The sequence below is a fragment of the Pan paniscus genome, chromosome 21, assembly GCF_029289425.2.
Source record: "Pan paniscus chromosome 21, NHGRI_mPanPan1-v2.0_pri, whole genome shotgun sequence".
NCBI classification, from domain to species: domain Eukaryota; kingdom Metazoa; phylum Chordata; class Mammalia; order Primates; family Hominidae; genus Pan; species Pan paniscus.
This window is the reverse complement of record NC_073270.2, coordinates 64781775-64796089: the sequence shown is the minus strand read 5'-3', so window position 1 is coordinate 64796089 and position 14315 is coordinate 64781775. Positions and strand designations below refer to the sequence as shown.

Sequence of the window (14315 nt, the reverse complement as noted above, 5' to 3'; positions counted from 1 at the left end):
AAAGGGGGTGCCCTAACAGCCTTTCTAAATCTCAGCTCTCAGGACACGCTTGTCTGTCCACAGATTTAAAAAAGCCGGCGCCGTTTCCCTGAAGCGGGCGCAAAGCCAGGCCCTCGGAGCGGCCGTGCCCGCGCCGCCTCGCGTCCTCGCTTCCCGAAAGCACGCGGCTCAGTGGTCCTTAGCGAGCGGGGACACCCCGGCCTTCTTGCCCCGGTCGTCCCCGCCGGGGTAATACGGAAGGTCGGGGGACACACGCCCCGGGAGCTCTTGGAGCCAATAGGTGGGCGCGGCCGGCCGGCCCGCCCCGGGATTGGCACCCGCAGTCTAGACCGCGCGCGCCCATTGGCTCCCGGCGCCGGGGGGCTTCCGCGGCAGGGCAGCAGGGGCCGTGCTCAGGGGCGGGGCCGGGTAGGAGGCGGTGATTGGCAGGTCCGCACGCCCCGCCCCTTCCGCTTCTGTGGTCTGATCTTCCTGCGGCTGAACCGCCCGGCTGAGCCGACATTGCCGGCGTCTTGGCGATTCGGCCCGACGAGCTCCGCTTTCCCTACAGCATGGTGGCCTACTGGAGACAGGCTGGACTCAGGTAGGCCCAGGCCTCCAGAGGGAAGGGCTTCGCGAGCCGGCCCGCGCGCATCCCGGTGCCCAGAGGTCATGCAGGACACGGAGCAGCGGCCCCACGCGTGACCGGGGTTGGGCCAAGCCTCGGGCGTCGCCGCCAAGATGGCGTCGCTATGGGCAAAGCGCTCAGGCGAGCGCGGCCTCGACCTCGCGTGGGAGCGCGTCTGTGTCCTGCCTCGCTTCCCGACGGTGCGGCCCAGCACCCACAGAGTGCCCCTGGACACCTTTGTGAATGGCAGGTTTCTCGAGAGAGAGAGAGGCCAGCTCTTATTCAGCAAACCTTTTTCTTCTAGAATGGTGCTGGAGCCAGGTGGTGAAAGTAGTACAGTCACATCCACCTCGGGAAACAGGAGATTTCTCTCCACGTGACCGCCGTTAGCAGCTTTGACCTTTAATCCAGCATCGAGGTGGAGCCTTTTACAACTTTACACATTTTTTTTTAAACTTTTAAGTCCTGTTGATTTCAGGTTTCCTTATGTCTAAAAGGGGTGAAAGCCATAACTGTCGAGAGCCCCTCACAAAGATGAGAGGTGGCTCCTGGAAAGCTCAAATATGGAACCCACTTGAGGACATGGTGTCTCATAGTGGAACCGCAAACCATTGGTCTAGCTGTCACATCCGATTTTTTTTTACCCGTGCACCTGAGTGAGCAGAAGTACCTTGCTCTAGGTGACACACCTTGTTAGTTGACTGGATGGTGTAGCACTTTACATTTTGTGGGTACATGTGACTACACTACAGCGGAGCTTCCCGACTTGCTGAGGTCAAGCCAGCGAAGTCTTGTAGAATTGGAAGGATGGAAGGATGATAGTCCCAGTAGTAGATACCGTTTATTAGGCAACCTACCCTGTGATCCGTACTTTTTCACACTTGTTTTTCCTCCTTCCAGCTATCAACAGGACAGATATTATTGTCTTTTTATTCTGTTGTTTTTTTCAGGTGAGTAAACGTGCTGAAAAGGTTGAACAGCCTGAAGGTCACCCAGTTAGTAAGAATGGAAGCAGGCATTGGAACTCATACCTCTGAGTCCCCAAAATAAATTCTAAAACATGAGAAAATAGCACCCCTCCCCGCTTCCTGTTTTTCAAAAGTGGGAAAGGTGATCTGACATCTTTTGGAAACTACAGTGTTGATGGGAGTCCATCTACCAAACAGGAAGCAGGTTTTACAGTTCTGCTAGAATTGATGATGTTCTCTAAGCACTTTTCAGTTTGATTTAGAAATCTTCATTAGGAGGTTATTTTCAGTGGCAGACTTGTGAGACAGAATTCAGTATTCTCAGAGAAGAGTTTAAATAATTTAGAACGAATTGTTTTAATTCAAAATAGTTTTCTCTTATGTATACCTCATTTTCCAAGAATAATATAATTAAAGTTTTAAGGAGAGAAATCGAGGAGAGAATTGATGATTCATGTTATGGTCTCTAAACATTTCAGTCTTTTTCTATGCTGTGGGATTTTTAAAAACATTTATGCATCTTTTATTTTGAATTAATATACACTAAAGAGAAAACACAGTACAAAGAAGAAAAATCAAAGATCATCCATCCAAACACCAGTTAATACTTTGGTACATTTTTTTCTACTTCTTTTTCTTTGTATAGATACTTTTTGGCATTAGTCATATTTTTAAATCCAATTCTACAATAAGGTACAACCAAACCAAAATAAAAAGTACAGGAAGAAAAGCGAAAACACAGTAACAGCTGTCTGGCTGGAATATTGATAATTAACCATATATCTTCTCTCATTTTCTCCCAGCTACATCCGATACTCCCAGATCTGTGCAAAAGCAGTGAGAGATGCACTGAAGACAGAATTCAAAGCAAATGCTGAGAAGACTTCTGGCAGCAGCGTAAAAATTGTGAAAGTAAAGAAGGAATAATATGTAAGTTACTGATTTATTTAGAAGAACAGTTGCATCTTAAGTTTTTGGAGCACCATAAAGATCAAAATAATTTTAGTTTTGGGTTCTATTCATTTTTTAGTCAGTGTATTTGGAAGTTAGTTATTGGGATAATATAATTTAAAGCATGCAGGTTATAGAAGTCCCCTGGCCTAATAAAAAGAAAGTCTTCTTGGGCCCTGACAAGCAGAAGTAATTGGCACATTGATTTTCAGTTCATTTAGCAATGCTTAGGTAGAGAGCCATCGTATTTTAATTAAACCTGTTTCATTTGTATGCACAAATCAAATAATTTGGAGGATGAACTCCCCCCCACTTGTATAATTGCAATTGGAGTTACGTAACAGTCCAAGAGCATGAAAAACTACAGTTCTTTACATTTTTATTTCCCCCAGAACTACTAATGTTCTCACAAATCACTACTTCCCGAACATAATAACTACAGGCACAGGCAAGGGTCCTGCTGTCGTATCAAGCAATAAAATCTGCAAGACCCCGCAGCCAATACTGTTTTGCTAATTTATTATGCTTTCAGAGGGTTTGGTTCATTTTACTTTTCCAAAGATGTTGGTGATGTAAAGTTAAATTCTCGTGAAATAAAAAGGTCTGTACAGTTGATAAGTGTAGACTTTTGTGTTCCACATTATAAAAGTGGTTTGATCTCTAAAGTACTTTCTTGACATTGTTATTTCAAAAGTAGGCAAGGCAAATTATCAGAGAGATGTTTTTCAGACTTAATTTTTCTTGTTTTGCTTTTAAGAAGCTTCAGACCCATAATAGCACAGAAATGTGATAAATATTAATCCTTTGGCAGCTTATGGTTATGAGCAATTTTACTTATTGGAACTGTCTCCCCTAAGCACTTTTCATTTTCATTTTGAATTAGTAAATATTTTATTACAAGTCTGGAGATGCAGTGTTTTGAATTTAGCCCTTTTTCTAGGGGCTCTCTGTCTAATCTCATAATTCTGAGTAATGAGACCTGGTTTTATGTTGAGTTGTTTTGTTTTAACAATAAGTTAACAAAATCATTTAGCCTCACTCGGCTCAGAGCTGCCAGACTGCATCTAATGCTGAGATTTTGCAAAGTCCTGGGGGTCAGGAAGTAGTGTCCGATCCCCTTAAACAAAGCATTAGCCCCTCTCTGTTATGCCCTTCAGGGTTACAGACCCCACCTCATTAGCACAAGGAGATGTTAGTGTCTTTTAAAGGCAAAGTAGTTTCTTTATGCTGGGAGAGTGTTTACTTTTACTCAGCGGGAAAATGCCTGCTTGACTAAGCCTGTGTACTTGAACCAGCACTTTTTACATCTGAGCCACGGCAATGTGAATGATAGCCACAGTTATACAGTTCACTATAAGGAAGTTATTTCTTATATTCATGTTGAGTTTTTAAGAAAACACAGAGAACTAGCCAGCAACTTGCATTTTCTTTTTCCTCCTAGACCCTGACTACAGCTTGAAATGCTGCATTTCCAAGGTGAAGATGTGTGGGCACATGTTATGGCAGATTGAAAAGGATCTCATTCCGTGGGAAAAAAAAATCCTGTCTTGTTCATAAATTGACAATGTCAATAAATTGAAATATGGTTCACTGTTACTCTTGATTTTTAGTTTGTGAGACTTTTTCATTTTCTTTAAAGGAATTGTCTGCACAGCTGCATGATTATGGCCATGTGAACCAGGGTTTCTTAGAAGCAGGGGAAGCCAGATTTAATATTTAGTGACCAAAGGGATACAGAAAGCATTTTGAAAATGTCTCAAAATAGTTGTTTCATGACATTAATTGGTGATCAAAATTATCTGCTGTCATTGAGGCTCCGTAGTTCCTTGTTTTTGAATTGTTGTCATGTCAGAATAATGACATGGTTATCAGTAACAAATGGAAATAATTATTAAATACTAAAAGTGTAGATTAGAAGAAGAAATACTAAATTGTACTCGTTTTGTATTGTGCACTTAAAGCCTATAGATAAGAACAGTTACAGAATTTAAGCACAAAGTGTTTTTCACATTGTTTTGTAAATGAATCTTTATACTCTGGTAGCATTTCTCATAGGAAATGAGGCAAAGCTATTGAATAACTTGCTCATTGAGTTGATGGCCAAACTGAAATTAAAACCTAGGAGTTTTGACTGCAAGTCTGGGACACGGCGACCACAACAGCAGTTTCGTGGTATTTCCATAGTGATTCATTCATTCATTATTTAGGGATGAAAAATTGTTGCAAGTTATGTTTTTATCTTTCTTTGAAACTTGAAAGGGCTTGGGCAAGTAAAACACCATTGCAAAGTTAACTGCCTGATTTTAACTGTTTTTGGAGACTGGAGAAATAAATTTGAACTGGAAATTTTGAAACACCATTCTAGGATCAGTTCTCACATGGTACTTAAGCTCACAATAATTTATCAGGGCCACTGTCAGCAATGCCGAGGATAAGCCAAAAAGAACGTCTTTGTTCTCGGCTTCTGGGAATGACTTATTGTCCCGACACTTGACCTGTAGGTTTTACTGAATTCTCAGCACAGAGCGAGCAGGGAGGCAGAGCCGATTGAGTGGAAGAGGGTGCCTCTGGAAAACAGCAGGTTAGGAGCCCTTGGAGTCCTCCGCCTCGGAGCTGTCATCCTGCTGTTGGCAAGTTAGGGCACCTCAGTTCAGTGCTGTGGCCCCCAAGATTAAGGTACTAGGAAGTATCCTCCATTACAGGGAACAGGAATAAATGAATCAAAAGGCTGTCGGGCCTTTTTGACATGGGACGAATAAAGTAACTAATAGGCAAAGGGGCTAAATGATTTCCAGTCAAGTAATTAGAGATAAGTCATTTATTAAGGAGGCAGATGGGGTATTACTGGTATATAGATGGCATAGGAGATTGGTAGTATATTGGTAGATTATTGGTATAGAGATGGTATGTTGAGGCAGATGGCGTATTACTGGTATATAGATGGTATGGTAGATTGGTAGTATATTGGTAGATTATTGGTATAGAGATGGTATATTATTAAGGAGGCAGATGGGGTAATTAGAGGTGAGACTTAGGGACAGGGCTTGTGATATGGAAAGGAGTGAAGTCACTGAGTAAAAGACAAGTTTACTGTCAGCAGAGATTCTTAGAGGCTCTTTTCTCCGTGATTAAAAAAAATCCTAAACCAGTAGTATAATAAACTTCCTGCCTCCAGCAGTGCTGGGTAGCTGGCAGGATGACTGTGCCCAGTGATGAGGTGACCCCAATCAGACCAACTTAATGAGTATCCCACTAACTAGTCGGATGATGTTTGAAGCTGTCAGTGAATCTCTTGGTTCACATCGTTCTTGTGAGCAAAGTGAAGGAATCGGATAAGCTCTGAAATTCGGTGATGCTGCTGCTCTGAGAGACCAAGGTCGCTGGAGCAACCGTACTGCTAAAGGATAAGCTCTCCAAAATCGAAAGGGACAGATTCCTTAGGTTTCTAGTTTGTTTTGTGTTTTTACATCTATTTCTACCATATGAAAGAGTAGGATGGTGAGATGCATTTCTAAATATTTTTAACTACTCAGTCTGGATGGTTAGGCTTCAACAAAAGGAATTTATTTAGTCTGAAATAAAGCAATTTTGCCATTTAAAATTGAATTACTTTGTAGTTTAATGATTACTATTGAGCAAACAAATCTTTACAGTAATAGAAGTCAGCAAAAGTTTTTTAAAAGGTTTAAATCCCTCCTCCCTTACATCTATTTCATTGCTTTTTTAGGTTTGAGAAGTAAAGCACCAGAGGAAGCATGTGTAAATCCTTGTATAATCGCAGGCTGTAAGTCTTTAGCATCTCAGGAAGTTACTAACTTCAAACTAAGTATATAGGTAGAGTTTCTTACTAAATCTTATGCTTCTTGAACCACAAGCAGAAAGCATTTAAAACATGATTGTTGTTTTGTGTTTTTTGAAGTTTGTAAATAGAAGACTTGTTGATGATCCGATGGCAAGGTATTTTTCTCTTGGTATGTATTTTAGTTATTTCCTCGTGATGCATAAGTGAAAAGAGTGAAGTTTCTCAGAATGAGCAACTGTCATCCATCTACCTGCTATTTTATTATTGCTGATTACAAAAGCAAATCAAGAGATGAGAACCCAGTTGCCTGCAAGTAAATATTTACTGCATTGAGGGTCGGAGCATTTTCCCATTACCGGTTATCCATGGATCAAATAGTGTATCTCAGTGGTAATTCTAGAGGGCCATTAAAACCCTGATGGTGCTGGAAGAGATGGCAGTGCTGCATGTCAGAAATAGGTAAACTGTAATTAAGAAGTTACAGATGATTTGATTACGCTCTTGTGTATTTGGTCCTGTTATAATGTGAGCAGATTAAAATCATGTAGTGGTTAAAGCTATGTCATTATGCAAACATTTATGGCAACTTCTGCAAATTAATTTGAACTGTAAAAGTTCCCTAATGAGACGATGTCCTCCGTAACTGAGAAGGACACTGCAGCCATTGCGGCTTAATTCCTGCATTTGAATGGTTGCCGAGCACATGGTGTGCCCTTTCTCAAAGAGCAGAGAGGCTGCAGAGCATTTTGGGGGGTGATGACTGAATGAAAGTGAAAAGACCATTTCAAAATAGCCTTTAAAAGGAAAGCCAAGGATGATTATTAATGAATTCCTGGGATCTAACAGTAGTAAGAAATTTAAACTATATAAACATATATGTTAAAGGCTAGCTCTTCAGAAATAAAGATCAGAAGACTGCAGTTCTTTAGTTTTGCTTGTCTTTTTGTTTTTCTTGTTTGGACCAGGTATTTTTGTGGAGAGGACTGTGGCTTTTCTTTTTTCCTCTTTTCCAGTTAGCATGTTGTATGCACAGGTCTACACAACATGGATATTTCTAGTGGATGTTGACTCACATTGACCTTGGCTCTGTAGCTCCCCATGTACTAGTCAGGCACCTGGCTCTTCTGGAGGCTGGCAGGCACTGGAAGGCAGGATGCCAGGCAGTGTTTGCTCAGAGGAAAGAACCTAAGGAAAGAGTCTTAGTAGCCCTCGGATACCAAGTGAGGATTCCAGGGTGCCTATCAGTGCTGCTAAAGTATAAAAATGTAACACCAACTCCAGTGGCTCCCTGCAAATCCACACGTGTAGTCTGGATGCCTGGCAAACACTTTGAAACAAAGGGAGCACTTTACAATAAATTTGCTATTTTTTTAAGTTAATAAGTATGCATTGAACATCAAACTCTTCAAGGTTAGTAAATGTCAGCAAAGACCCTAATGCCTGTCAGCGGCTCCCCACCTGTCTCCCGCAGTCCCAGTGTCGAAGCTAATGGTGAGTGCATATCATTCACGGTGCTGCAGTGCAGAGTGGGTTTTGGAGTGCTGCAGGAGAGACACTCATCTAACGAGAAACTGTTCTGTAAGCGACTCCGCGGCACAGCTTCTCTCACAGTTAATGTCCCTTATCTTCTGGCTCCATTTCTGCCTCCTCCATGACCTCTTCATCTTCCTCTAGAACTGCTTTGGCATCTTGAAATTGTTGGTACTCGGATACCAAATCATGGATGTTATTTTCAGCTTCCCCAAATTCGTTTATGTCCATCCCTTCGCTGGTGTACCAGTGCACAAAAGCTTTCCTTTTGAACATGGCTGAGAAATGCTCAGAGACCCTATTAAAGATCTCTTGGATGGCCGTGTTGTTGCCAATGAAGGTGGCGGCCATGCTCAGCCCCCGGGGCGGGATGTCGCAGACAGCCACCTTGACGTTGTTGGGAATCCACTCCACAAAGCAGCTGCTGTTCCTGGTCTGCACGGAGAGCAGTTGCTGGTCCACTTCCTTGGTGGACATCTTGCCCCGGAAAATGCAGGCCACTGTGAGGTAGCGGCCACGGCGGGGGTCACAGGCAGCCATGGTATTGCGGGCATCGAACATCTGCTGGGTGAGCTCGGCCACGGAGAGGGCTCGGTACTGCTGGCTGCCCTGGGCCGTGAGTGGGGCAAAGCCGGGCATAAAGAAGTGCAGGCGGGGGAAGGGGACCATGTTCACCGCCAGCTTGCGCAGGTCTGCGTTGAGCTGACCCGGGAACCGGAGGGAGGTGGTTATGCCGCTCATGGTCAAGGACACTAGGTGGTTGAGATCCCCATAGGTGGGTGTCGTCAGCTTCAGGGTACGGAAGCAGATGTCATAGAGGGCCTCATTGTCAATGCAGAAACAGGCATCTGCATTCTCAATCAGCTGGTGGATGGACAGAACCGCGTTGTAGGGCTCCACCACCGTGTCCGACACCTTGGGAGAAGGCATGACGCTGAAGGAATTCATGATCCGGTCCGGGTACTCCTGTCTAATCTTGTTCATGAGCAGAGTGCCCATCCCGGAGCCTGTGCCCCCGCCCAGGGAGTGGACGATCTGGAAGCCCTGCAGGCAGTCACAGCTCTCACTCTCATGCCTCACCACCTCTAGGACATTCTCGATCAGCTCGGCTCCCTCCGTGTAGTGGCCTTTGGCCCAGTTGTTGCCAGCCCCAGAGTTACCTGTGGCCAAAAAGAGTAACCAGCAGGGGAAGAAAAGTGAAAAGAGAAGGGCACCAGTAAAGCATCCCCCCCTCCTCCTGGTGGAACCTTGTGGAAAAACATACCATGGACAAAACTGTCGGGTTGAAAGAGAGCTCCTAATTTGCTAGATCGAATGCTGTCCATCGTCCCAGGTTCTAGGTCCACCAAGACTGCTCGGGGCACATATTTCCTACCTGTGTAGAAAAATAGGAAAAAGTCAGCCTACTTGTTTTTCTAAAAGTTAATGTTTTATCAAAATAGAACTTTGTGATACTGGTCCAAAAAAAATCATGGATATTCTAGAAAGGGGCCCTTGGTAGGTCGAGATTTGAGTATCTAACATCATATTTTTTACCCCAACAACAATCCCACAAATCTATAGAATACCCAGAAACAATCTCCATCATTGTCTGCTCTGTGATATTGCCAGTGACAGAGATTCTCTTCCTTCATATTGGAAATGATCCTGGTTTCATTTGTGAAACCACAAAGGAAAGTGAGTACTTAACCTGCTTGTGTTAAGGTGTGTGCCATATCCAGCAGCTCCTTCCCGATTCCTGCCTCTTGACCAGGGCTTGGGGACCCACCACTCTAGGATCCTGCTGCCCTGCCTGTCGCCTCCCTGAGCATAGACATCACTGCTTTGACATTTCCATCTCCTGGGCCTCTGCCCTTCCTCTGCTTGTGTTCCCAGTTGCGGGACCACTGCTCCCAGAGCCCCGCCAGTCCTACCGTAGGCTTCGTTGTAGTACACGCTGATTCTCTCCAGCTGCAAGGCCGAGGCCCCGCGGTCGCTCCCAGCTAAGTCGATCCCGTGTTCCTCACCAATCATCTCCCAGAACTGAAAGCAGAAGGAAGGTCAGAGTAAACGGACCCCGAAAAAGGCTGTGTTAACCAGAGAGAAAGTTAGCATTCCCAAGCCTGTTTCCCTCTGGTTGCCTGACCCTCCCCAAGACATTCTTTTAGGGCCTTTTCATAAATAACCATGGCATCATTCGCTTTTTGCCTCTACTAAGCAATATGAAGTAATATGAAGATTGCATTTTCTCCCCACCTGAACTCCTTAAATAAAATGTCAAACACAAAGTACTAAATCGGATTTTCCTCCTATTAAATTCATGCCATTATATACATTAAAGCTGTTGTTTTAGAATTTAATGTCAATATAGCTCTAATTTCTTCTTATAATGCTCCAAGCTAGTAAAGTGTAGATTCCATTAAAGGAAAATAAACTGAATTCTTATCTGATTTCACAGTAATATCTCATTTCACTTTGGGGATTTCTTTTCATGAACTTTTCCAAACAGCCCATAACTTGGACCTCTGTGCATGATTTTAAGTAATTAGCACCTTTTTTTTTTTTTTTTTTGACGGAGTCTTATATGTGCAGTGGCGTGATCTCGGCTCACTGCAACCTCCGCCTCCTGGGTTCAGACGATTCTCCTGCCTCAGCCTCCTGAGTAGCTGGGACTACAGGCACGCACCACCACGCCCAACTAATTTTTATATTTTTAGTAGACACGGGGTTTCACCATGTTGGCCAGGATGGTCTCTATCTCTTGACCTTGTGATCCACCCTCCTTGGCCTTCCAAAGTACTGGGATTACAGGCATGAGCCACAGCACCCGGCCTTTCTTTCTTTTTTTTATTTTTTCATGTTTATTTATTTATTTATTTTGAGACAGAGTTTCACTCTTGTCACCTAGGCTGGAGTGCAGTAGCACAATCTTGGCTCACTGCAACTTCCACCTCCTGGGTTCAAGCAATTCTCCTGCCTCAGCCTCTCAAGTAGCTGGGATTACAGGCGTCCACCACCATGCCCAGCTAATTTTTGCATTTTTAGTAGAGACAGGGTTTTGCCATGTTAGCCAGGCTGGTCTCAAACTCCTGACCTCAGGTGATGCACCTGCCTCGGCCTCCCAGAGTGCTAGGATCACAGGCGTGAGCCACTGCGCCCGGCCAGTAATGTGCATTTTTGATTCTCAGGTATACATACAACTCACAATTACACATAGTTGTCCTCTGGTAACTATCTGAAACATACTGCACTTCCAGTCACATACACAGTACCTATTAATATAGATATGTGCCAAGCTCTTAATATGGAAACAATTACTGGGAAGACTCCTTTTGATCACCCTGAAAGGCACATATTAAAATGCAATGAAAATGTATTCACATATATTAAAATCCCCAAGGGTATGTTAAAAACCCCAGCCATATCTTCTAAATGACAGCGCCGCTCTGGCCATGGTCTTAATAACAAGGCAGTTCATGGTAAACTGCCAGCACTGTTCAGGGAGTGGAAGAATAAATAAATTCAAGTTCTAAGATACCCCAAATTAAATGTGTCTTAAAGTTCTTATAGCTCTAAATGATGAGTCAGCCAGGACTCTCAACGCTAGACCATACGATTCCAGAGTGAGAGCTAAGACCCTATCTAAACCTAACACTTTCTCTTGAGGGCCCCTTTCCGTATTATCTTCCAGCTTCAGAGCAGCAGGGCTCCTGCCTCCCACTTCTCTGTGTGTGAGTTATGAATGTCTTACCCCTGAGGCATGGAGGAATGGTGACTTCTTTTCAAGCAGTAATGTTCTTTGCCCCCGGTTTAAAACACCTGCATTTAAAAGCCTTAGTTGTTTCCTAGCAGCATTACTCACTGTAGCCAAAAGGCAGAAACAACCCAAGTGTCATTGATGGATGATGAATGTAGGTGTTTCAAAACCTTACTTTTAATGCATCTCATATTAGTAAAAGTAATTTCACAGCAGCAAAGAGAACACGATAAATTTTGCACAGTGCAATTGGTCATCTTAAAATCAAGATTGGAGATTGTGGGTTCGGGCATCTGTGTTCTTGGGGTTGGCCAATTAAGTTACGTACTTGGGGGAAATTTTTAAGCAGGGGGGCAAGGGAAAGAAAAACTCATTTATATTCCAGACAGTGTATTTTAATTAATTATGTTACTGTACACAAAAACTTTATTTTCAATTAAATTTCTTAAATTTTCAATTGCATACTAATAAAACAGTAATTGATTTTTTTAAGCGTTACAATAAACATGAGAGGGGAGGGGAAAGACACCATAGTGACAGGGTATAGAAAGTTTCTCAAAAAACTTCAAAAAGCTGTTTTGAGACAAATTACTGTTTTTAGATATGAAAAGTTCATTGTTAAGATAAAAGTGGGCCAGGTACAGTGGCTCACGCCTATAATCCCAGCATTTCGGGAGGCCCAGGCGGGCACATCACCTGAGGTCAGGAGTTCGAGACCAGCCTGACCAACATGGTGAAACCCCATCTCTACTAAAAATACAAAATTAGCCAGACGTGGTGGCGCATGCCTGTAATCCCAGCTACTGGGGAGGCTGAGGCAGGAGAATCACTTGAACCCAGGAGGTGGAGGTTGCAGTGAGCCAAGATTGTGCCATTGCACTCCAGCGTGGGCAACAAGAGTGACACTCCATCTCAAAAAAATAAAAGATGATAAAAGTGCCAGGCACGGTGGCCTACACCTGTCATCTCACCACTTTGGAAGCCTGAGGCAGAAGGATCACTTGAGCCCATGAGTTCAAGACCAGCCTGAGCAACAAAGTGAGATCCCTGTCTCTCAAAAAAAATTTAAAAATTAGCCAGGCATAGTGGTGCATGCCTATAATCCCAGCTACTCAGGAGGCTGAGGCAGGAGAATAGCTTGAGCCCAGGAGGTTGAGGCTATAGTGAGCCATGATTCTGCCGCTCTACTCCAGCCTGGGCAACAGAGTGGGCAAAGAAAAAGATGATAAACGTATTATGTAATATAATGGTCGGCATGTATTGTACATATGTATCTATGGATAAAATTAACATTAATTAAATTAACACTCTAAGCCCTTAATGTGTGTTGTAGCTCTTTAGTTAAAGATTGTTTCCTTCTTTTCCCATGTGAAATTTTTTTTTTAAGAATTAAAGCCCAAAGGTATTGTCTGATATTTAGCAAGTACATTAAATCTGCTAGACTTATTGTCTTCCCTGCTAACTTAGGGTATTTTTTTGGTTGTCCGCCTCTATGGACTGTGGTAAAGCTAGGATTAGTAACCAGACATTACTTACCTTGGCTCCGATCTGGTTGCCACACTGGCCAATCTGAATATGGACAATTTCACGCATCCTTGCTCTGAGCCCAAGTCTGAGATCTTCACGGAATCCTCAGACTCTCAGAATCCAGAGCTTCAGTTCACTGGTGTGAGCCCAACACAACTGTGGTCACTGCAGTGGTGGGACTGGCCAACCAAGCTACCCTCACAATGTGACCAAGGGTGTGTCCACCCCAGAGGCCCAGCTCCCCGCCCTCAGCCAGTCCTGGCCCTTCTCTGCTTTCTGCCTGTCATGCTTTTGGAAGGGAGTGTTTTTCCTCCCTCAACACAGAATACTGCCCCATCATTTCCTAGAGAGTGAGTGCAAGATTAAAGGCCACCTCGGTGCACAGGGCTTGGAGGCTGGCACTGTTTGCAGGCTTCTAGGTGACCATGCTGGCCCTAATGACCGTGGTATGATGACTGTGGCTCCTAGCTCACCCAGGTAACCAGACCACCTCCAAGGGCTTTCCCTGTCCATCTTCCCGGCCCCTTTTCCAGACTTTGGTCCCCAGAAGCCCCGTGCCCCAACACAGCAGGAGGCTCCACAACTGGGCCTCGCAGGTCCCAGGTCCCGGGATGGCCTGCATCAGGCACTGTCTGCCCAGCCCTCCCCCACATGCCCTTTCTCGCCCTGTATGCAAGTTACTCTGCAGTGTCCTGCAGGCCTCTTGGACCCCTGCCCTATCCATGCCAGGGCTGGGCTGTGCCTCAGCACCCTTCCCAGCTCCTGCTCTGTCGTCCCATCTCAGCTCATGGTGTCTGGGGTCTTAATGTTTGCCATAGGGTCCCTTTACCAGACCCTGAATTCTCCAAGAGCAAAATGGACTCCCAGTTGTATTCCCTTAGAGCCGGGTGTGGTGGCTCACTCCTGTAATCCCAGCACTTTGAGAGGCCAAGGTGGGCAGATCACCAGAAGTCAGGAGTTCAAGACTAGCCTGGCCAACATGGCGAAACCCCATCTCTTACTAAAAATACAAATATTAGTCAGGTGTGGTGGCACACACATGTAGTCCCAGCTACTCGGGAGACTGCGGCAGGAGAATCGCTTGAACCTGAGAGGCAGAGGTTGTCGTGAGCCGAGATCATGCCACTGCACTCCAGCCTGGGCGACAAAACAAGACTCTGTCAGAAAAAAAAAAAAGCATTCCCTCATGCGCGG

At 44.4% G+C, this 14315-nt stretch overlaps 2 protein-coding genes across 2 annotated transcripts; one reads left to right on the top strand and one right to left on the bottom strand.

Annotated features, from left to right (window-relative positions):
• Positions 1–422: 422 nt before the first annotated feature.
• Positions 423–4122, top strand: ATP5F1E (ATP synthase F1 subunit epsilon). Its single transcript, XM_003810805.7, has 3 exons — positions 423–583; positions 2379–2505; positions 3968–4122. Exons 1-2 carry the CDS (start codon positions 552–554, stop codon positions 2500–2502), a joined length of 156 nt encoding a protein of 51 aa, XP_003810853.3. The 5' UTR covers positions 423–551; the 3' UTR covers positions 2503–2505; positions 3968–4122.
• Positions 4123–6129: 2007 nt separating this feature from the next.
• Positions 6130–13534, bottom strand: TUBB1 (tubulin beta 1 class VI). The gene is made up of 4 exons (XM_003810801.5): positions 13131–13534; positions 9772–9880; positions 9123–9233; positions 6130–9018 (listed from the first exon to the last, which is right to left on the bottom strand). Exons 1-4 carry the CDS (start codon positions 13185–13187, stop codon positions 7940–7942), a joined length of 1356 nt encoding a protein of 451 aa, XP_003810849.2. The 5' UTR covers positions 13188–13534; the 3' UTR covers positions 6130–7939.
• Between the last annotated feature and the right edge of the window lie 781 nt (positions 13535–14315).